This window comes from Cryptomeria japonica, chromosome 6 (genome assembly GCF_030272615.1).
Source record: "Cryptomeria japonica chromosome 6, Sugi_1.0, whole genome shotgun sequence".
NCBI lineage: Eukaryota > Viridiplantae > Streptophyta > Pinopsida > Cupressales > Cupressaceae > Cryptomeria > Cryptomeria japonica.
In genome coordinates this window covers 441,223,227-441,247,645 of record NC_081410.1, presented here as the reverse complement: position 1 = coordinate 441,247,645, position 24,419 = coordinate 441,223,227, and the positions used below count along the sequence as shown (strand labels likewise).

Below are 24,419 nucleotides of genomic sequence, written 5' to 3'. Positions count from 1 at the left end.
CATAGACTTGATTAGAGAGACAGGGAAACTGTGAGAAAAATTGAGACCATAAGAAAAAACTTGCCCTTATATATAACAAGTAATATTAAGCACCTATCAAATCAGAGAGTTGATCCTTAGCCTTGACAATTTTCATGACAATAAAGGAGGCTTGGATCTGGACTTCAGCCTTACTCCTGCTGAGTTCGTGCAGAATGCTATAAGAAGATATCATTTAAACATTTTCTAATAATTTTAGTAAGACATAAACAAAGAATTCTAGTAAAGTGCATAATCTTCAACTTCCCTTCTTATATGCTTCCGCCTGTGGAATATAATCTTCAGTCAACTCCTTTCCCTGTTGCTAAACCAAGCATCTACAATCACATTTTATTGTGTAAGTAGTCCATATCTCTGTTTATTCAGCACGCATAAAATCGGTTGTGTGTTAGAAAAGTATTTTAGCAATCATCTTGATGGACAGAATCATTATTTGACTGCAAAAAACATATCTTGACACAATTTAGCAATTTGGAGATGTAAACCTCAGGAGATATACATCCTAGTGGGTGTCCTTTTCATGCAATCAAATTATGAAGAAACTGCTATTGCATTTTTAATCTCCAGCTGCTAGAGATACCCATAATTGTTTGTGAGCCAAAGTTATAAACCCAGAAGATAGTGCTGGAGTTTGTTGAACACTGAACTGGTTGTAGTAGGAGGCTCTAAAGCATTTGTATATACAAACACTGATCCAACCAATGTATGAAACAACAGGATAGGACACATAATAGTGCCACCTTATTGAGGCAATGCAGCAAAACGATCAACACATCAGTACCAAACACCAAGCCATCTACAAGCTGAAGAGCACAATGGAGGCTTTTATGGGAGGTGGAGACTGTCATTTCAGCCTCTACAATTTAAGACATCATACTGCAAACACTCCTTGGCTCATTTCTGAAAAAGAAGGTGCTACTATGGAGGGCCAAATCCCTGGAAATGAAGGCTGTCCAAATCCACAAAAGCAGGGCTACCACCTAAATGTGCTTCTTAAGAGTTCTGGATTGCCATAAGCTTTGACAGTTATTATCTTTTCAGCAATTTATGATGGTACTGGAATATTCTCTTACATGTTACTTTATAGCGAGAGTTTTCTTTCCTTCACTTTACTGTTTTCCTTGATTCATAGTGATAGTATTTTGCTGGGATCTCTTTCTTCTTGAGACTTCTTGCTGCTCATATTGATGTAATCTTAATCCTACTCTTTTAGAGATGCTTCTGATTTGCCAAAGCCCAAAGCTCATTTATCTCAGCAGGAATTGACCATTCTAACATTCTTTCTCTGCTTCCCTATGATTAACTTTTTAATAAAAAAAATAAAATAATATTAAATTATGATCACTATTTCTTGGACTTGCATTTCCCTACACAGTGCAAGAACTGAAAATCATATAGCACTAAATGCAAGTTTATACTGTACTTCCAAACATTCTTTCTCTGCTTCCCTATGATTAACTTTTTAATAAAAAAATTAAAATAATATTAAATTATGATCACTATTTCTTGGTCTTGCATTTCCCTACACAGTGCAAGAACTGAAAATCATATAGCACTAATGCAAGTTTATACTGTACTTCCATCCTGTGCAATGTCAACTCAAGTTTGATAAGATAAACCAATTTTCCCGAATACGTATCATCAACTAATAGACAATTGCAAATTTCCCTCATTGAGTTATATAAAGGCAATCTATTTTAATTGTCTTAAATGTTAGTACAAATCTACACATACCACCATAAAGGGTATTCAAGGTACTTTGTTCCTACCTCTAAACTATTAAGGAGACGATGGCTTCAAAAAATCCAAGTTCGATATCCAAGAAAAAATTAAAAGTGGGACTTTGCAAAATTGATAAAAATACAAAAGGTATGCATTACTTATATAAAAGGATTGTCAAAGACATCAAAAGCCTAGAAACATTAAGGTCACAAAATTAAGTCTTAACTTATATAAAGGAAAGAGGATATCATATCTCCTTGGGAAGTCTTATTTTCATCAAAATACATGTGGAAATTATCTATAAAAAAACTTGGAATTTTGGGATGTGCAATTCTCTCTTGAAATGAAATAATAATACCCCTATAAAAGACAATAGACTGGGAAATTTTCCATGTTTCTACAATCACAAAGAAATTTCCTATAACTGTATAATCAAACTTGTCAAAAAATATCTTTGCCAAGTTGAAATAAGCGACCTACTACAAAGATTATATCACTAAAGAGTATGTTTCAGCTTGCATCTCCATAAACTGTCTGAGGATAAAAGCTTGCCCAGTAAGTTCTTGCTTGGAATCGTCAATAGTCTGGCAAACAAGGGAAAGAAGATCTTTGACTTAGAATGAACTCCAGATCATCATTGGTCCAAAGGAACAATGGAAAAAAAAAAGGTTTAGTTCAATATATTCAATTATATTCACATTCCAGCAAATATATAATCCACAAGCATAAAAGGATGCATAGCTTCCTTTGACAGTTTTGTAATTTACCAGTCCTAGTGGTCAATATATTATCATGGCATCTCCTCCCTAATCTGCCTTTCAAGTGCGCAAAAGGACCTAGGAATCAGTAAGCAGTAATTTTTCTAACAGAAACAATTTTGTATGCAAGAAGAGACATTTCCTTTCCAATTTTATTTTCTTTTCCCAAACACGGTTATTGAAGCATATAGTTCAAATAGGTTACAGAAAAACATATATATAAAGAAAAGACTCAAAGAGAGCAATTGTGTTTTATACCTCAAGGTGAAACGTATACTGAATCCCATAAGGATTTGATAACTTGAACTTCTGCTAAATATTAACAAGGGAAAGCCAGATGTCAAATAACAATCTAAAATAGATATCTACATATAATGAGCTACAAGTGCATCATTGCTTAGTATAGACACTTAGGGCAGAAAAGACTCTGATATGTCATACCTTCTGAGCATATTTCTCGTCAAAAGATATCCAATAAACACTATTCCCAAACTTAAGCCCATCAGCTGCAGTAAAGTCAAAAAGAAAATATTGAACATTGTATACGTACTACCTTCAATCATTAGCAGTTTTGAATAAATATGAACTGCAATAGTACACTTCTACAACATTAAATAATGGTGAGTCGAAAAAAAACCAGTAAAATAATTTTGAAGTAGCAAAAATGATTGGGCACATATAGCAAAAATTATTGGGCATATCTAGGAAAACATATTTTTGTACAATCGTGACTTGGAAAGTTTACTTGCTTCAGTAAAATTAGTTAATTCATAGTTCTAAAATTCAAACTGGGCACAAATTTGGCAAACCTAATACTTCACTTAGACTCAAGAATCGGCAAAATTTCCAAACATTTAAAAAAATGTATACATTTGTAAAACAATCTTAAAAGCATGCATACAAGTTTACAACTGAATTTGAAGAAAACAAGTAGTTTTTTCTTCATTTATAGATCAAAAAAGGAGTTCAATGCACATCATAGTATCATGAATATAAGTTACAAATCTATATATATATATGTGTGTTTGTGAGTTTTACAAATTTCTTCTCTTAATGCTTCTAGGTGATTGTGTGGGTACCCTAAAACTCAATGGTAAGAAAAAATTTCATGCTCAAGCATATAATGATCATCCAATGAAATGAAGACCCTATTAACATTTTCCTTTTGTCTCCCGATGACTTTATTGATTTTTCTGCTGAATAGAAGAAAAGATGGGTTTTTATGATTGAATTTGTGGCTGGTAATGTCTGCTGCTGTATAGATTGAAATACCGGTGTTATACCACAATTCCCTGCTATTCTGTTAAAGTAAAAATATAAGTAGTCGAAGGCTGAAGCTTTATGTGAACAAAAGTTTATTCCCATATCAGCCACCCTCTATCTATCAAATATATTTTGCTCTTCCTCTTGTTTGAATTTTCATTTAAAGACAGGTCTCCTGGTTCAAGCACAGTTCCACACACACACACACACACACACATTTATGATCTATTCAATTTTTTGCAAGATCAAGATTGGTGAATGACACATTCTATTAATACATTCTGCTTTGAAACAAATACTGTTTGGCCTCTAATCAAGGATATACGTATATATAGATCATGCTTTTTTTCACCTCAAACCCTGTTGGCCTATATGTGTGTGCATGATAATGCAATTATATTCTTTGAAAAGTTAAGTGCTTACTACCTTATAAGATGCCTGTCCAACAAAGAAAACATGAATTCTACCTATAAAAACTTGTTTCGCTTCATAGAAGGGCATGCCTCACAATGGAATACTACCCTCTGTAAAGTCAAATTTATTTCTGTTTCCAGGTGTGCCCCTCAGTGTAAAAACAGATTTTGCAAAATTAATCTAAACTTGTTTGATCCTTTGCCAAATGAAAACCAAGTTTGCTATTGTAGGCATCCTTCTTTAATCAAAAACATGCCTAAAAATAGTGATGATAATTTGTTGTGAAGCCCATTCTTCCTCATTGTTGGGTACACCTCATAATGCAATCAGGACTGATTTCTTATTTGCTGACTGATACTTTCAATTTGCAAGTGAACCCCTGAATAGGTGTCTCAAGACTTTTTGAAAAGGAAGACGTTTCCCATTCATAAGTGTGCTCCTAATGAGAGAATCACAACCCTTAACCTTTTGAAATGCCCTCTCTTTCATCTGGTGTGCACTTGATACATCATGACAACAAAAAACCTGATTTCTTCACTGTTTGGTTATATTGCTATGACATGAGTTTGTTTTTTTCATGCATTAGTACTGTCACGTTTTCACCTCTTCTCTGTTGATTCCTTTCGTAACTCCATTTGTCAATCCTATGGATATACATACAAGAGAAGACAAAAAGCATATCCACAGTCTAGACAACCCTGTGCGTAGAGGAATCCTGCTCCCTTGCTGGTGCAGGATTCATAATGCACCCCACTCCGATTGCACATGTGCATCATGCATGGAAGCTATTCACCAGGCTAGAGTGCAGTTGAGTTTGGAGGAATTATCAAAAATGTACACTAGAAAAATCGTGGAAAGCTCACCTCCAACAAATCAGCTTGAAATCTAAAGAAGGAAGTGTTACACATCATCCGGCATTGAAGATAATATAATTGAGCTTGACAGTCAACCTGCTACTGTGGAAAACAAATTTGCATACCTTGCACCCAAGGAAAGATGTAGTGAGGAAAACATTCAAGCTAAAGAGGTAGTGATAAGTAATGATCAAAGTTTTGATTCAACAATCAAGGAGCAAAGCCCATTGCAAGAGGAGGAATTCCTTGAAGAATATTCGTTCATGATACAAAAAGTGATTCTTGAGAACAAATTGTAAGAAATTTCAAGCGTCATTGCCACAATGCTATTTCAAAGGGCGCTGAAAGATCTCATGGAGGAAGTACAAATGGAATTACTGCAAAAAAAAATTCAAGAAAATCAAGTTGTGGCGAGTGATATGATTCATCGTCAACTCTGGCCTCCCGAGATATTGCTTGACAATAAAATATCGCCTGAGATTGTATTTGAGGATCAACTAGAGGAAATTTTCGAATATCAACCTATCAAGGAGTCCCTAATTTTTGAAGATATGCTCATAGAGTTGCATAAGGATGTTGTGTATGCGCTAAGTTTATTTTAAGAACTTGCAAGTGAGAATCAGCATGTTGTGTATGCTCGTGGAATTGTACATCACCAATGCCGACCTCTTGAAGCAGCTGAGGATCCCTTTCCATATGATGAGTTGGTGCATAGCACGCTAGGATCTCCCTTTGAAGATGAAACACAGCAGGTTGTCTCTTTACCTGCTCTTAATTTTGAATGCTATGAATTTGATTATGGGGAGTTAGGAAAAACAACTTGCATTTGGATTGACCATGGACCCAATAAATTGCCACAATTGATCATCTTGCATGAGGAACTAATTGAGTACGAGAGATGTTTTGTGAGTCTGCTTCTCTGAGTTTAAGGATGAATTTGCCCAACTTCGGCCAATCACTTTTGCCATGCTCATGTTACACATTCTAAGAAACCACTTGAAGTCTTGTATATATGTCGGTTTTTTGAGTTGTGTCCGGTCTAGGAGTCTTGTATATAGTTTAGGTTTAGAGTAGGTTTTCTTTTGGGTGTGTTTTAGTTTGGTTGTTTTGTTGAGCCTTGTTCTTAATTTGCTTTGAGTCATTTGGCTCGAAATTGTTAGGTGGCTCAAGTAGTTTGCTTGCTTTAGCTTAGTTGGCTTTTAGTTTTAGTTTGCTTTGGGTGGTTCGCTTAGTGTAGGTGTCCTAAGTGGGAGCCTTCATTTGTGAGAAAGGCGTTTCTGTTGTTTTCAACATGCACTGGCACATTTTGGATCTTATGTTCAGTCAATTTCCTAGATATATATTTCTGAAGTGCTTTAGAATCCAAGTTGTTCCTCTTCAATTTCATCGGAAGGAAATCCCTTATTGTGTCTCAATACTGAAATCTTCTAATTACTATATTTTACACAATTTAATTGCTCTGAGTCACTGTGGTTTCTTAGGTGAAGTCATGGCTAGTGAAAATCTTAAATCCTGCTTCAACGTCACTATGATTCTCAAACCCAAGTGAGCTTGAAAAATAAAGCAGTATCAAAATAAGGAAAAATCAAGTACGAAAAGTTGAAAAATAAAGCAGCATCAAAATAAGGAAAGAAAAATGAGAAAGAAAAGGAAAAATCAAGACAAGAAAAGAAAAAAATGAATGAAAATATTCGTGAGATTACAACAATAACCTCGTTGGAGCTATGGACGCTCGTTGGCCACAAGGCTCTATCCAAGATGCTTTTGGAGTTTGGACTACTCATGTAGCTAGTCACAATTATCATTTGCACACACTTGGGTAATCAAAGACCAAGTGCCTTGATCCGGTTCGGGATTCTTCTTTCCTTTTGAGTACTTTTCCTAGTCTCTTGATAGGTTGGGTTGAATCATCCTAAGGTTCTAGGTATGGATTGAGTCTTTATCTTTGAAATGTTCAAGAACATTTATTCGAGGTGGCGCTAGATGTTGTGACGTTTCCACACATCGACCCATTGCATATGGGGACCCCCACTTTTCCTCTTTTTAGGTTGATGTTTTGCTTAGGTTGTCTTGGAATGGCAATAGTTTCCATAGTCGTTAGCCTTTACTTGTGAGGGGAGGTTGATTCAATCAATTAGGAAATGTTGTTAAGGTTGCGAAATTGCAAGGAAGTCATCCAAGGTGTAAATTTGTCTTGGTTTGAATTTGTCCTCATAGGGGTTGAGTTTCTACTCTTTAAGCTTAGTGATGAAATTATTGCAAGATTGATTGTGGACTTTCTGATGAATAGGAGAAAAGTCCCTAAGAAAATCGATTTTCCACATGGGGAATTGAATGAACAAAGTAATTTTGGACAAGCAATGCGAATGTAAGCAAAGGAAATTCATAATCAAGTGAATTAAAGATCTATTTTATCTATATGGAATTCGAATTTCTACTCTAGGTAAAGGATGAAAGGAGGCAAAATAAGTCTAAGCAAGGTCATGGATCAACAAGTCCTTATGAAAACAGACCTTCACTATGACCAAATTCATAGGGACTAACTTGTCCCTATAGAGATCAATCCTCCAACAATATATGAACAAGATCTAAATGCATTTTCATAAGGACAAAAAAAATAAGGATCAAGAAGTCCCTATGAGGTTCAGTGTTCCACTCCAAGGCTAGAAATAAAATTACCTATGGCGGTTTGCATTAGAAGTAAGAAATTTTATAGGGACTAATTTTGTCCCTATGGAGGTCGAATTTCCACCGAGAAAATTACTCGCAAGGTACTATGAATTTCACGAGGACAAAATTGTCCCTATCATTATTGATTTTCCCCCTTGGAATAAAAGTGCAAAGGAAAGATGAATTTTCATGAGGAATAATCAGTCCCTATGGAGGTTGAACCTCTAGCTAAGTGAAATGCTTGCAAAGGAATAACAAAAATTCATAAGGACTAATTTTGTCTTTATACTTATCGGACCTCCACTCAAGACTAAATTGCAAAATATGAGCAAATCTATAGGGACAAAATGAATTTTCTTAAGGACTAAATAGTCCCTATAGGGATCGAATTTCCACTTGAAAGACATTTTTGCAAACAGCTGGTAATAAAAGCCAGAAAATTACAGAAATCTTGCTTCAAGATGGGCTTTCAGCACAAGACTGGTTTTGACAAAAGCCTTCAAATTCCCATCTCAAAGAGACAATTACTGGACTTTGTCACCATACTAAGGTATTTTATTAAAGGTATATTTTTTTACAGTTTTACATAGGGATCAATGAATGTTTTATCATTATGATTTCATGTATTTACTTGCAACCACTGGAAATAGGCATGTATTCCTTCCCTTATTATCCTTGTTTACTAAGACAACCAGTCAATATGCTTATTCTATAAAAAACCTTTATTTCTTAAGGTGAAAAGATAGAAAGTCGATTTAAATGATCAATATAACTCGCATAATATTACATTTCTGACTCTTTCAACTACCTATGATCCAAATATGTTTTTGAAAGCACGCACTATGGTTTAATCACTTGTCTCTTTCGTCCCACTAGAACCAAATCATAATGACATGTCCCCATAAGAATTTATGGGAAGACATGTTTTCCTGAATCATAAAATATGATGGAATTTTGAAACAATTCGAACCAGACTAAACCACTAATAAGAATCCACTCAGCATAATGAGACATTAATTTAATATTTGTGAGCATATTGTCTACTCCTATAGAATTTCTTATGGAAATATAAGATTATGGAGTACAAGTCTATTCAATCCACTTAGTAACTACCAATGCAAACTTTACTAAGAAGAAATGGGTACCTTTACGTAGCTTTCTAACAATCACATTTGCATCCGGCATAACACCAACAAAAGTGCCTCCTGGACGAAGCAATGTAGATACATTTAACAAAGCTCGCCGTGCACGTTCCTTTGTTGACCAAGAGTAGTGCAAGGCAAACTGTATCATTCAAGAGTCCAAAACATAAGGGCCATAAACAAGCACTTAAGCTTATATGCATGAAACATTATTATGCAGCTACTTTGTCAAAATAACATCACATGTTCTAGAAAGACACAAATTTCCACATGCAACAACCTATTGAAGAGCAAGGTAATTGATGCATTTTTGCAACTACTATATACAAAGGAAAAAGAAAGCATGTTCAACAGTCACTGTGACATTTAAATCCAGTTATAATCTGTTTTACTGTAATAAATTGGAGAATATTCTTAACTTGGACTCATCCCTCCATTTTCTGATCTAAAGGAGTATCTCCATTTGTTGTGGTTAGCATGTTACTATGAAAGTAAATAAGTCATTGGCCAGTAGACAACAAAGCTCTCAACTAAGCTATAAAACAAGGATTGCATACACACACACACACAAACCATGTAAAATTGATGATGTAGCAATCCTCAAGAACCTAACTACCATTATTATGAAAAAAAATATTTCTTTTTCAGAATTAGCTTTTTCTACATTTTACCTCAATATTAAATTTTGTGGCCTTTTGCTGTCCTTTTTGCCTTCAATATTCTCTACCTTCTCTTCTCCTGGATTCAGATCCTGAAGAGTAATGGTTGGTCCAAACCCAAATCCTGTTTTTGAGGAGGTTTACTAAAACCTTTATTTAGTTATTCTAGAATCAACAACCTTATGTAAGTTTTTTGTACGAGGACTGTAAACACCAGTTGTAACATTCTCCTTGTTACTCACCCCTTCAGTCTGATAAATCCTAGGTTGTTAGATTTCAAGGTGATAATACAGAATTTGACTACAGCCCATCAATCGTATGGAGGTCAATGCTGCCAAGAAGATAGTTAAAAGATACACAAACTTGCTAATATAATAATCCAGAGTTGCAATTCATCTTCACGGAAAGTTATAAGAATGGGAAAAGAGGGTTGGAGACCAAAATGGATTCAAATTGATTCTTTCGATAGGCTCAGAAAGTTATAAGAATGGAAAAAGAGGGTTGGAGACCAAAATGGATTCAAATTGATTCTTTCAATAGGCTCGCAAATCCTATATAAAAATTTAATTATGGTAACAAATGAAGCTGCTAAATATGTATCATGTCAATCTTTTAGTTTTCATCCTCAATTCAAGATTTGGCATTTTTTTCCTCATAAATTGGTTTTGCCTTTCCAAGAATAGTTAGTCAAGAATCCTATCAAGTATAACATGCAACATTTTATCATAAATGGAATATTGTTAAGGGGATGGGAGTGTCACTTTTTAATAGGGTAAGAGGGTACATGAATAAAGGTACAACGTTATATAATTAATCAGTCACTGTGAGCTGTGGGTATGGTACAGGGAGTGTGTCCCTCTCCTTGAATCTGGTTTTCCTCATGATTATTCCTTTCAACAATCAAATGAAGCAACAAATTCCATTTTTTGTTCCAAAGATCACATGGAGGGATAATCATCAAAGGAGCTTTCTTCAGACATTTATTTAGGTTCAGAGACATCACTAAAGGATAATGGCATGGTCAGTTGAATATTCTACTGCTTCCTTAAGGAGTTAAAAATATGCATAAATACCAAGAAGACTTGTAGGTTTTCTTTGAGAAGAGTATGTAGTATCTACTAAAAACTAATAATATTAATATGCAAACTTAATATTGAAAAACGGAAACAACCAATAAGATCCTGTCTTTCTAAGAATATGCTATCCTGCCATTCAATTTTCTATTAAGTTTTAAAACTCTTTTACTAGTGGAACAATTTGCTATAAAGTATTCTAGTGAGTTAAATACGACAACTGTTTAACTAGAGAAATGAGTTTTGAGATATTTCCAGTCAGATTTAACACAAGACTGTTTCCATTGGATTTCATGTTTCTGCAAGACTAGCTTCAACCTCACTCGACAGTACATAACATTCTAATAAAAAGATTGGCAGACATTTTGGAAGAAAACTAAGTAATATATGACTATAGCCTCCACACTCTGATGACATAATGCAGTGTACAGAACACTGCAGACCTTTTGCGATGAGTTTTTGTACACATTACACACTAAGGATGTCCAGGTTTATCTTTTTCTCCTATCCTTATCTTTTTATCTTTAACCCTTTAATTAGCCGTTTTCTTCCTGTCTTCACTGGGGAACATTTTAGGCAAGCCCTTTAGACAAACTATTTTTAACTGGCAGTAACTTTCAGTCCCATTCAACTACTTTGATCATTTGCATGCAACAACATGATTTATTTTACCATTCCTTCTTTCCCTATTAACCTGTAGCAGGTGGCATTGTAGTTTTCTTAAAACTAGTAGCTGGGACATGACTTTTTCCCCACTTGTTTAACACTTGAAACTTCTTTCTTCTGAAACTTACTATAGATTAGATTTTAAGGGTATTAATGCTGGGCAGGTCGTATTATGCAAGAAAGAGTTCAAATAAGGCTTTGAATCTCACTGGCACAACTCAATTGTCAGCAGATGATATGAAAGGAGTCACCAAACATGTCTTCAGGCAGCTATATTTTGGAGCATGAGCTAGAAGGGTATATTCTTGAGATGGCAAAAAATACAGAAAAAAGTACTAGTGAAGATGGTTACCAATAGTTGGCCACTCTTATGATTGACAAAGTGATGAACTAGTTGTTTAAATGCTGCTAGGCAAGTTCTAATTGTTGGCACAACTTTTGGTACTATTATTATGCCACGAATTATTCAGTAGGCAGAATTCAGTGGACTGGATGTCCCAATATTTACCTATTGGTGAAAAAAGCCGCAGGTTTGATGTTAATAGGAAAGAGATGATGAAGGCTGTAGACACTAAAAGATATGTCAGATGGTGGATCTTGTGGATGAAAACTATAAATAGCCATATTTGTTATTTTTAGGAAGTGATTAATCAAGGCTTGTCACACTCCTTAAAGTCTCGTGTACTGCATTGGCTAAGCTACTAGTTGAAAGAAACTAGTTGATTACAGTAAGGATTATCTGCCCCAAGCAAAGAGCATTTTTTATTCTATCATTGGGTTTTATATTAGATAATATTAGTGCTTCCTAAACGAATCAGTTTGTGTGACATAATCAGGGGAAAACAGTATTTAGGATATAAGGATCTCTAACTTTCAAGTGTATTTAGCATACCTTATAAGTAAACTTCAAATGGAAACATGATACAAATTTTAAGGTCTAAATAATAAGTGAAATCTGGCAGACTAGTAGTTAGATTGATCTAGCCCTTTGTATTCCCTCATGACTGGTTTACATACATACTTTGAACTTTCCAGAAAAAAAAAATAGCTAAAAAAGGGTATTTAGCTCCTGTATTGGACTTTGGAGCAGCTAAAGGAACGAACTGATGGACTAAAAAATTAAATTTCACCTGTGTTATGAACCGAATACAGATCCTGGTCTAGATATTGCCAGGTTCACTTAGTATATGGCCTCAGCCTGTAGGTCTGGATCATGCTTAAGGCTGATTTAAATATTTAGACATAGCCAGTGCAGTCCAACAGGCCACTGTCATACCCTGAGCAAACCTGGGCCTTACAAAGCTGTACACTACAAAAACACTAACTAATTCAAGGGAGTCTATTTTATATGTTGTGCTGAGTAAAATCTGGGCTTTGGAGGATGACCTCCTACATGAAAGGCCAAATCCTTAATAAGTACATGTTTGCTTTCAGAGTTAAAATGATTGCCCAACATAAAGATTATGTTATAATAATTCAGGGTTCAATCTTTACAAAGGAGACAAAAGACTCCTTAAATAGAGAACACAAGATGATCTTTCAATAATGGAAAGTGGAAACAATCATAAATAGAAACACGAAGGACCTAATCAGAAGTTTCTAAATACTAACTTAAACAACTAAGATGACCATTATAGAAACATTACAATATTTTAATACCCTCCGTCAGTGGTCATCGTTCTAACTACCCAACAGAAGACAAGACAGAATTTGTAGGTCATTTGGTCACAAATGCAAAGAAGGCTACCCCCTACACTTTAGAACGCTCTGCAACATGAGCCTGTTGTTGAGACGCTCCCTGGTTCTGCAAAACTTCCGGAGACGACCAAGATAACCACAATCCCAATGTTGAGTAACACAGCTGTCTCTCCCTTTATCGAGAGACACAAAGATCAGGTTCTCAAAAAACATTGATTTTTGTTGACTAAAAATTGGCAAAAATCTGAAACCACGATTTTGTGGGAAAATCGCCAAACGGCCATTGCAAATGAGCTAGACAACCCAAAACAGACTGCAAAAAACCACGATTTTTGTGGAAAAATAAACAAACCCTTCCATGAATTTTTGTGGAAAATATCAAAAAACCCAGATACGATTTTTGAGGAAAAAAATTATAAAAACCCAGAATAATTTTTTTAGGGAAAAAATTACATAAAATGCAAACCCTAGATCAAGTAGAAAATTACATACACCCGGCATTCAGGAGGAAACCCTTGGCAGACCCTTCACATGGCAATACAAAATCAATACATCGAGAAAAAAAAGAAACATGACCAGGATCTTGCACAGTTGCAAAAGACATTGAAACACAACCACACACAAAAGAAGACGTCGCGAAAAGAAACCAAATGCAGAAATCACAGGCTCATTTGAAGCAGTGGAAAAAAAAAAGAAAACCCTTTGAGTGGAGAACAGTTGCCTTACGAAAAAGGCACCCACAAATTTTTTTCATAAAAAAAAATTCGATTAAAAAATTTTTTTTGGAGAGATTTCAACACATTCTCATAACCCTAGGCCTCCCATCAGGGAGTTAGACCCAGACCCACTCTGATACCATGTTATAATAATTCACAATTCAATCTTTACAAAGGCGACAAAAGACTCCTTAAATAGAGAACACGAGACGATCTTTCCATAATGGAAACAATCATAAATAGAAACATGAAAGACCTAATTAGAAGTTTCTAAATACCAACTTCAACAACTAAGATGATCATTATAGAAACATTACAATATTTTAATAGATTAAAGCTAGAGCAGAATTCAAATAAGTATCTGAAACAAAACCCTGATGTAAAATCAATAGAAAAGAATGTAATATATAGCTCTAATTTTTTTGAAAATAACTTCCAACTGAAAGTAAAATCTAATGAAACTTCCTCTCCACTTTTTGATCAACCAATTCTCGTGATAGGCAAGGTGAAAGCATACAGTCTTTAGGATTACAATTAAACATAAAGCAGCAACTTAAATTAAAGCACTAGGCCGAAAATGTAGCCAATGCCGCTTATTCAATGGAGTACATATGCAGTACAAAAAGAAGTAAGCATCCACTTATTCAATGAGAAATGAGAATTATAGGAGCACTTCCACTTATTCAGTGGAAAAGCCTATACAATACTGAAATAAATGAACAAGCTTTTTCCACTTATCAAATGGTGATTGAAAGGGGCACATCCACTTATTCAGTGGGAAAGCTTATACAATTAAACCTCTTGTTCAGTAGGGTAAGTACATCAGCATTAACAACTCCTCATTGCCGGTACTAACATCTAGTGTTAAAACATAGAATGCATAGAAAAGATAAAATTCAGTGGTACTAACCATCTGAAGCATTACAAGGTTAGCACATATGCATTATGAACACCAAAAAAAAAGAGGACTAGTTGCTGATATAAAGTGCTGCTGTAAAAGGAAACAGTTGAAACACCCCAAAATGAACCTCAAATGATGAACAAACTCACCCAACTTAAAACAACAGCGATGTACCTCAATTGTAGATGGTTTTTATACTGGTACAGATCCAATATTGCTCTGTAGACATGCTGCGACAAGTCTGAACAGCAAGCAAACACTCAAAAATCTTTGCCACAATCATCTGACACACCCAGCATGAACAAGGACTGAATAACCACTTCAAATCATGCCAAAATTCACCAAATCTCACTGAAAATAGGATATATCAGACTGTAATCAAAATCAAACTTATACAAGTTTGATATGGGCGCTGGTACAATAGGTAGAGCTCCAAAAATGTCCTCATGACTCTTCTAGCATTCATTTCTCCACCTCCCAATGGCTTGGAAACTTCAAATAGTATCAAGGCGCCCCCTTACCAAGTGCAAGCATAAAACAAAACAAGAACACAAATTTTTTCTCGTGAAAAACCATGGCATAAAAGTTTCTTATTAAACTCAGCAAATGGGCACCAACCCAATCAATAGAACGGTGAGCTTCAACTCACAAAGGGCACCAACCCTTTCAAAACACCAACTTCTAAGAACAGAAGCACCAACTTCAACCTTCAGATATTTTTTTAATCCAAACTGATTGAAACCACACAGAAGTATAATACTAAACATTCTCCTGCAACTTAAACAAGATTTCTTCAAAAATCAATGTGAATTAGTCAGAACTGTAACCATCCATAATTACTGCAACAACATGCATTTTCTGCTAACTCATGTTTTTAATCGAAAAATGTATCACAGTCACCCAGCAACAGATATACACCCTCTCTTGTAGAAAAGGTACTCACTGAAGGAACGGCTTCCTCAGAAATAAAAATAATCTACAGCAACAAAAAAACGGCTCCCCTAATCACTCTTTCAAGGCACAACTACCAGGAAGTGGTGACCACACTCAATTGAATCCAGCTCACACGAATTCTTCAGATTCCCCTTCTGGTATTCAACCCCAAAAACTTTTTAGCAAATCTGTATTTATATATTATTAGATTAAATATTATCTATATATCAAATATTTAATATTTTTGCTAGATACTAAAGCTTGCTATCACCAAAGTACATTCAAGATTCCGGCCCATTAAATGCATGACACAATCTATTACACCTATAAAATTTAACCCTAGAATGATTTAATATTAAATTAATATGAATTTTACAAGCTTTAAAAAAAAAATATCTATATATAATTTCATTTACATATATTATAAATATATCTATCTATATAAAATATTTAAACGTTATGTGCTAAATATTGGAGCTTGTGATCACTGAAATTCCTTTGAGATTCCAATCCATTAAATGCATGATGTGATAAATTATACCTATACAATTTAACACTAGAATGATTTAATATGAAATTAGTATAAATTTTACAAGCTTTAAAAAATATATATATATGCTAAAAAAATTGTAATTTTCAGCGCACATGGAGTGAGGCTCCATCCTTCATTCTTCTAATCAAAAGGCAGCATTGTTTTCATATTGATTAATTATATTCTAAAATATTAATGTATGTGATAACTTTTGTTCAAACATGCGAAAAAATGAGGAGAAACCATGAAAACAAAAAAGTTGCCTCGGCAAGGGCAAACTGACCAAACAAACAATAATTAAAGGTGCACAAACCAAGACAAGGGATGCAAAAAATGGCAGCATTACAAGTGCATGCCAATAAAAGCATTCAAGCTAAATGAAGGTTAATGGCAATGCCACCAAGACATAAAATTTGTTGATGTTTTAATTTTTTTCCCAAAACATGACTGACGGGGGAGGAGGTTCAGGGACAGCCTAGCATCCCCCTGCGTTCACAACAGGGGAATCTTCTGCTTGTAGAAGAGGTGTACTCATCCCCCCATCCCCAGGACATCCCCTCTTGAGGAAACAAATCATAATCAGGGGGGATGTGTTCTTAAGGATCACTAAGAATAAGAGCTCGAGTTTCTGGGTTTTTATTACACACATGTGATTTGTTTTCCGAAATTTCAGATTGGTCCTATTGTCTCTCATACCAAATGCATTGACTTATAAATCTGTTTACCATCAATTGAGTTCCATTCATGCTATGCCTCTCCCTAATCAAATTAAAAGATAATCACTACACATTTAATCACAAGTATTTATTTCATTGCTTCAATGCAGAAGTTCAAAAAGTTAAATTACAAAACGTAAAAGTGAGACTCATTTTGTGCCAACAAAATATGCAACAGGGTCTAGCAACAAACGTTTATATTCTACTTAAGTATAGCCTTCTACCATAATATCCTCTTCATGCAATTTCTATACTCTTGAGTTCTCTAATTCTTTAGACTTGGCATGTTTTTTAAACAAACAAATTTATGAGAACCAAAATATCGTATATTATATAAATCTGGCAGCAATTTGAAGGTAGAAAACAAAAAAATAATATTTATCATTGCAATATTCAACCAGCACTTACACATTCATAACATACCAACAACTTTCATAAAATTGATAATATCACAGGATGAAAAGGAAGCAATGAATTTGCTGAAACACAACTGTATCATTTTGAGTTCAACAGATCACATACCTGGCAGCTGCATATATCAAAGGGTGCATCATGCTTTAATTCCTCATCCAAACGGACCTGAAAGCCATTAATTAGAATCATTGTAAAACAACTCAATAGACCTTTTGCTAGAATAAAAAATGATAGCAAAACAAGAATAGGCAAAAATAGTTATCTTCAAAATGTAAAAGATTTTGTTTATAAGTTAGATCATAGGAACTTCAAAGTCTTAGTAGCAATAAGTTTTCACAAGGTTTCTATAAACATAATTTTTTCCCATAAAGAATCAGAATCCTCTTTCCATTGACCTGGTTTTACAAGGTCGTGCAAGAAAATTGTCTAGACAGGATCTTCAGGAAAGAGTTAAAAAACATACTTTACATAAAAGGAAATTGGAACTCACCAAAAAAAATTTGTCCAGATTATATCATCAACAAACTATAAGTAAATGTCTTCAGAAACCAAACACAATCGAATATCTCCACTTATACCCAACAAACAGAAACAAACTCTATCGATAATAAAAAAAAGTAGAAACAAAATCTCATGTAATGCATTTTCATGAAGTTTCTCTGTAAATTGAGACAACACTAGGAACTGACACACCATGGAACCATCACAACTTTCCAACAGAGTTCATGAAACTGATAACCAAAACTTATTCTATCTTGAAAAGGATTGAAAATAGCTAACCTCGTAAGCATCTGCACATATCAGGCGTGCTGGAAATGAGAATTTTTTTCTTCTGTATAACGGATCTGTCTCGCAATTGTATCGAGTCCTGCAATCTTCTATCTGAAACAGAAAATTAAATCTTGTGAGCTCATAAAATAACATATACGGCTCAAAAAATACAACATATAAATCCCTCCTCAAATTTCCAAGTGCAACTATGAAACTTGTGTTTGGATGAACACAGAAGCTATAAGTCTATAACAGATACAATTACTACTTGAAGAGTTTCCACTTGCATTCAAGTCACTCAAATACTGTAGCAGCAGATCAAAAATCAGGATATAAATTTAGGTGTGGATGTGATGCAATTAATGATTTGGCTCCAAAGTTGATAAATAAGATTATTGGCTAATTGTGAATGGTGAAGAAAGGATTTTAAAGGCCACAGAAATCAGTACTAGCAGCTGTAAACTCCAGATTCCAAGCTTGTAGACGAAATGAAATATAAACAGGAATGAGCAGATCAATCCTTTGTATTGACTAAAGATATTTCATTGTAGCAATCCATGGAATCATCAATGTCAGAGAAAACTTAACATGAAAAAAAGTGTTTTGGCCTAATATGTTCTTTGTCTTCTTGTTAGTCAGTAGAGCAAGGCATGACAAGTTTGAGGACAGAGTCACAAATCTATTCCACTGCCTACCCTACCCTAAGACCATCGTAGGTGATGAAGGCTAGCCCAAAAGGAGCCAGTGAAGAACACATAGGAAGCTCTAAAGCTCTCTTTTCTTTTAAATTTTAAACTTTGATGGTAATCGGTATCTAATGTTTTCACGTCTTTGTAGGCTTTCTAGTTTATCAAAATGGTTTTTGTGTATCATCAAGCACTCTAGCAATCTCTTAATCAAGTTGACTTCACATCAACCCAATTCTGATTTTGAACCATTCATAAGGAAAAGCCAATATTTACAATTAAGGATTTCAGTCGGTTAGATAAAGCAACATAGAAGGACCTAAGGCCTTCACTTCACAATCTGAACCTCATCCAAACCAATGAGCAAAGTAGCTCAAAGTTGGACTCAAAACTTTATTTCTCAGGATTTTTACTTTGAAGTTTGTACATGACACTCTAAAGAATGCAAAAAGTGGATTCCAAACAGCAGAGACTTTTCTTAAAGGAATTTTAATTGAAATCTTTGTGTACTTGTAATAGTCATATATATTAGTATTTGATGCTTAGCAGGTTAATGACTTGCTGACACCAATTTTCTATACAATATATTCTGTATCATATTTATTTTGATGTCTATGAAATATATTAGGTGTGAAATAAAAGGAAAAAAACCCATTTTCCTCGAAACCATACATTTTCTCCATTTCTCAAATCATTACCAACTTTCTGTCATCATATGACTGATTTTTCTCTGTTTTGTCATTCATGACCTAACCATAACTGATCAAATGAACTACACAAGATTCTGTACATCTAACCACTTGAAACAAAGAGAAACACTCCCTTGGTCCAACAACATGAGCAGAACCAACTATTTTAACATATGAAGAAAAATTAGACATTTCTATCTTCTACAAGAATCTGAAAATGATAGACTAAGTTATTTTGAAGGAGATCATTGAGTTTACCGATCCATCAGCAATATCAACACTGACATAATATCCAACTTTTGCTTTATCCCATTTGATCAAGTCACCTCCCTGAAAAACAATAAAACAGAATCCTAAGCTAAGAAATCAACAATATATATATATTGAAATAAAGAGATACATCATGAGAGCTTAATCATATTATGACACAGCTAGTCTTCATCACAGAGCCTTGAACTATGTTTAACCTGTCACACATGAACTCATGCAATTTATCATTGATTCTGCTTCTGTAATATAAGGGTCACTTCACAAAATTTAGTACATCAAGCAAAACGTATGTGCACATTTTAACAAGTAGCTATCATCTTCCTCAAAGACAAACCATAACTAAACACCAATAACATGTTGAACTCTGAGGTGTATGTGCATTCATAATCAGTTAAATTTAACCAGTTTAAGCAAATGAACTCCTAGACTTGATTAGGAGAAGCTGGCAGGCACAGGTGGACTTCCCGTTGAAAAGGATAAACAAATGAACATTGATCATACCACTTGCTATAGCTGAAATTGTATCATTGCTTCCACCATCAGATACTAAGTCAAGGGGATTGATGATAATGCTAAGTCACAACTCAAAGTCAGAAAGGACTATGCAAACCAAAGAATAAGATTCAACTCACAACTCAAGAACCTGTTGTGACGTATTCACACATCGCCCCATTGCAAATGGGGACCCCTGCTTTTTTTTTGCTTTCTGGGGTTTGCTTTCTAGGTGTTTAGGGTTTGTCTGTTAGCCTTTGCATTTTGAGTGTCGCCAAGAGATCAATAGGATGGTAGGCTTTGCTTGAGCCAGGGGAGTCAGCAAGTACTCCAGGTTAGGGTTTCTTTGAGAATCTTCTTTAGGGCCTGGTTTTGTGCTTGTTACTAATTGTGTCTTGCTTTGTGAGTGGGTATCATCCTTGAAGGTCTGAGTTAGGTCGAGTTGGTGAGTGATGAAGTCTGAAATGTAATCCTGATCTTCAAATGCCCTGAAATTTGACTAAGTCTGGAATGTCCTGATCCTGAAATTTGGCTAAGTCTGGAATGTCCTGATCCTGAAATTTGACTAAGTCTGGAAAACTGAAGAATCCTCCAAAAACTAGATTTTGCAATATAACTCCTGGAGGTCTGAAACCACTCTCAAACATCCTGAAAGTATATATGGAATATAACTTAAAGTATAAGAATTTATACTTAAATGTTATATTCCATAAAATGATCCTAACGGAGAGTCTAAAATGTCAAATTTCGCTCCTGACCCTTCCAAAGGGTCCAGAGCGAAATTCTCCTTAAGAAATTTTAGTTTGACCCAAACTTAGAACCAACTCGTTCCCAGGCATCTTTGAGGGCAAAACACTTGTTTGGATGGAAAAATGTGAAAATGAAGTCAGGATTTTGGCCAAGATTAGGAATTTCGCTCCTGACCCTTCCAAAGGGTCCAGAGTGAAAATCCTTATACACCTCAATTTATCACTTGTCAAGACCAAGTTCCTAGTTTCCAAGGCACGTGTGGAGGTGTTTTTGAATGTTCTTGCCTTGAGAGGGAGTTGGATGATTTCAAAGATCAAGATTTTGCTTAAAAAGTGATTTTCGCTCCTGACCCTTCCAAAGGGTCCAGAGCGAAAATCAACCTAGGACTCATTTCTTGCCTTATTTGACCAAATTTTGATTTGCAAGGCATTTTGAAGGGAAAAGCGGACATGTTTGGACTTTGGGAATGTTTGAAAACCTTGAAAAAAAATGATGGATTCTAGCCTGGAAGAAGAATTTCGCTCCTGACCCTTCCAAAGGGTCCAGAGCGAAATTCATCATAAACTTCATTTGCCACCTTGTTTGAGCTTGAAACCCTGTTCCTAACTTGGAAAATGGTCTAACTGTGCCTTGTGGTTTGAAACTTGAACACTGAGCAATTTGGCTTGGAATGAAGATTTCACTCCTGACCCTTCCAAAGGATCCAGAGCGAAAATCTTATTTGAGCTTATTTTTCACTAATTTTGGCTAACTTTTTATGTGCAGGGTCTCTTGGAATGAAGATTGGACATCATTTGATACATTTGAAAATTTGGAAGCATGCAAAATGAAGAATTTTGGACAAGGAAGGCAATTTCGCTCCTGACCCTTCCAGAGGGTCCAGAGCGAAATTTTGAATAGCTCTCATCTTGCAATGAAAAAGGTCAAGTTTTGGGCATGAATGAAACAAGAACAACTCCCTTTTTGCCTCTTGAAGAAGTTTCAACTTTGAAGAATGAAGGATTTTGCTTAAAACCTAATTTTCGCTCCTAACCCTTCCAAAGGGACCAAGGCGAAAATCTTTATGGGAGACATTTCTTGCTCAGTTTGGTCGGATTGGAGTATCAAAGGCATGATGAAAGGTGGAAAGAGCATGTTGAAACCCTTAGGCATGTTTGGAAATGAAGAAAATGAAGGATTTTGCCCAGGAAAGGCAATTTCGCTCCTAACCCTTCCAAAGGGTCCAAAGCGAAATTCCTAAAAAACACCTTTTTCTTGCAAGGTCAAAACAATCTTTTTGGTTTTTATGGTTTGAATGAATGTGAGGAAGTATGTTTTGTCCTTTGAAGATAATTGAGATGGTCAAGAGGAAGCAACCAAGCCTAGAAAAGGATTTTCACTCCTGACCCTTCCAGAGGGTCCAGGGCGAAAATCCTAAAACCTATCCTTTCTTCCAAAGATTGGACTAGACCAAGCTTAGACATGGGTTTGAGAAGACTTTTGAATTGCCTTGGAGTGAAATTAGATTGTTAAGAATGAAAATTTTAAAGCCAAGAGGGAAATTCGCTCCGGGAAATTCGCTCCTAACCCTTCCAAAGGGTCCAGAGCGAAATTTCCAATTCCTCCTATTTTCTTTGCATTTCAAGATAAAATTCTGGTTTTCAGGACTTAAAGGGCAGTAAGGCATGATGTTCTATGCCTTGGAAGTAATTTGAAGTCGAAAAGCATGAAGAAATTGTCCTAAAACCAAGAAATCGCTGCTGACCCTTCCAAAGGGTCCAGGGCGAAAACCATAAAACCAACATGTTCCTTTCAAAGTTGTGCTAAGGCAAGGATATACCAAAAAAGAGAAAAGACCTTTAAGACCACTAATGAGTAAATGTTTGTTTCAAAGTTGATGATTATGGGTCAGAGAGGAAAAATCGCTCCTGACCTTTCCAGAGGGTCCAGGGCGAAAATCTAAAAATCCCCTATTTTACCTTGCAAGAACAAGCCATTGCCTAGCTTTTAGTGAAAGATTCAAGAAAAGTTGATGAAGGAGTAAGCCTAAGGAAGAAAAATCTCTCCTGACCCTTCCAGAGGGTCCAGGGCGAAAAACCCTAAAATCACCTTTTTCCTCCTGATTTGAGTGAAACTAAGCCTGGAATTCAATGAAAGAGCCTATTTGGAATGCCTTGAAGAGGTTTTGGACCTTTAAAAATGAGAATTTTGAGCTCAGGAGAGAATTTCGCTCCTGACCCTTCCAAAGGGTCCAGGGCGAAATTCCCAAAAATGCAATATTTCCTTCAAAGTTTTGATGAGCTAACCCAGTGATGGAGAGAAATAAACCCTGGAGATTGCCTTGGAGGAGGTCAACAATCAAATTAAGGTGAATTTTAACCTAATAAGCAAAAATCGTTCCTGACCCTTCCAGAGGGTCCAGGGCGAAATCATCAGGAAGCTTCATTAGGCCTCAATCAAACCTTGATATTCCCCAATTTGCACTAAATTACCCAAATTCAAGACATTTGGGAGGTTGAATTAAATTCGCATTAATTAAGGCATTGGCAATTTAATTAATTAATTTTTAGGCCTTGAAATAATTGAAAATCCACCTCGAAGGCATCAAAATTAATTTTAAAATTTAAAAAATACAAAGTGAGCGCTCAAAATCATTATGGTGACTTAACAAACAAGTCGGCCATCTTTTGAGAGGTATTTTATTTTATTTTTTGCCCTATTTACCTGGGTCGGCCTTATGCTTAATTAGGGTGAGCGCCCTATATAAGGAAGGAGTATTGTTCCAAAATGCAAACCATTCATTCATTGTTCTAAGTGCGATTTTTAGGAGCAGATTGAGGAGCGAAATCCAACAAATTGGAGGCGAATTTTTGCTAAGTGTTGGAGGCTAAAGAAGGTGAAGCTCTTTTGGAGGCTAATGGAGGCGTAATTCATCCAAAGGAAGACCACAATTCAACCCTTGTCCAGCAAAATCCGGTCTTCTTTCTTCATTTTCCAAGGTTTTATAGTTAAGCATTCAAGGGAAGGTATGAAGAATCATTTTGAAGTTCTTATTCAAGGCTTGTTTTGATTTTCATAGCAATTTTTTTTTAAAAAGGGTCTAAGTCTTGAGAATTTGATTTCATTCATAATTAATTGAAAATGAAGAATTCTAGATTTATCATGACATTTTCAAATTAATATCTTGAATCTTTCCCTTGAAAAGTCTTAATTTCTATGCTTTAAGGTATGATGCTCAAGGACTAACTTTAATCTTTTGTGTAGGCATCAAATGGCAACCCCCGGAGTCGGAAGATCAACTACTTGGCGGACCTTCATCAAAGAAGATCAAGTCAGGACAAGGACAATCTCCTCCAGTCCAGTTTCATTAAGGACGACCTTCTCCATCTATCTTCCAGTCCAGCATTTGAAGGAAAGCATCACCAAATTGAGAATCAACCAAGTATTAGACAAGGTGGCATCCTAGTCATCATTCCTCCAGTCGGGTTGGCCCACCTCAGCATGTCTAGATACAATATACCTGACTCACCAGTGATGACACAAACTCCGAGGCACCTACCCCTGTTATCCATTGGTCGAATATTCCAGAGAAGACATGTGTCCAAATAATGC

The 24,419-nt window shown here is 35.4% G+C and overlaps 1 protein-coding gene across 12 annotated transcripts in view; it reads right to left on the bottom strand.

The window, feature by feature from the left end:
• LOC131037528 (mRNA cap guanine-N7 methyltransferase 1) overlaps window positions 1–24,419 on the bottom strand; it is a 131,242-nt gene that overhangs the window by 64,648 nt on the left and 42,175 nt on the right. For 6 of the 12 annotated variants that reach the window (XM_057969696.2, XM_057969698.2, XM_057969695.2 and 3 more), the window contains 6 exons: window positions 19,575–19,646; window positions 17,951–18,052; window positions 17,279–17,335; window positions 8,866–9,004; window positions 2,961–3,025; window positions 2,778–2,831 (listed from right to left, as the gene is read on the bottom strand). In XM_057969696.2, coding sequence (XP_057825679.2) covers window positions 2,778–2,831; window positions 2,961–3,025; window positions 8,866–9,004; window positions 17,279–17,335; window positions 17,951–18,052; window positions 19,575–19,646 — 489 coding nt within the window. The remainder of the gene's footprint in view (window positions 1–2,777; window positions 2,832–2,960; window positions 3,026–8,865; window positions 9,005–17,278; window positions 17,336–17,950; window positions 18,053–19,574; window positions 19,647–24,419) is intronic. The other 6 variants (XM_059207398.1, XM_057969690.2, XM_057969693.2 and 3 more) reach the window with 2 other exon arrangements.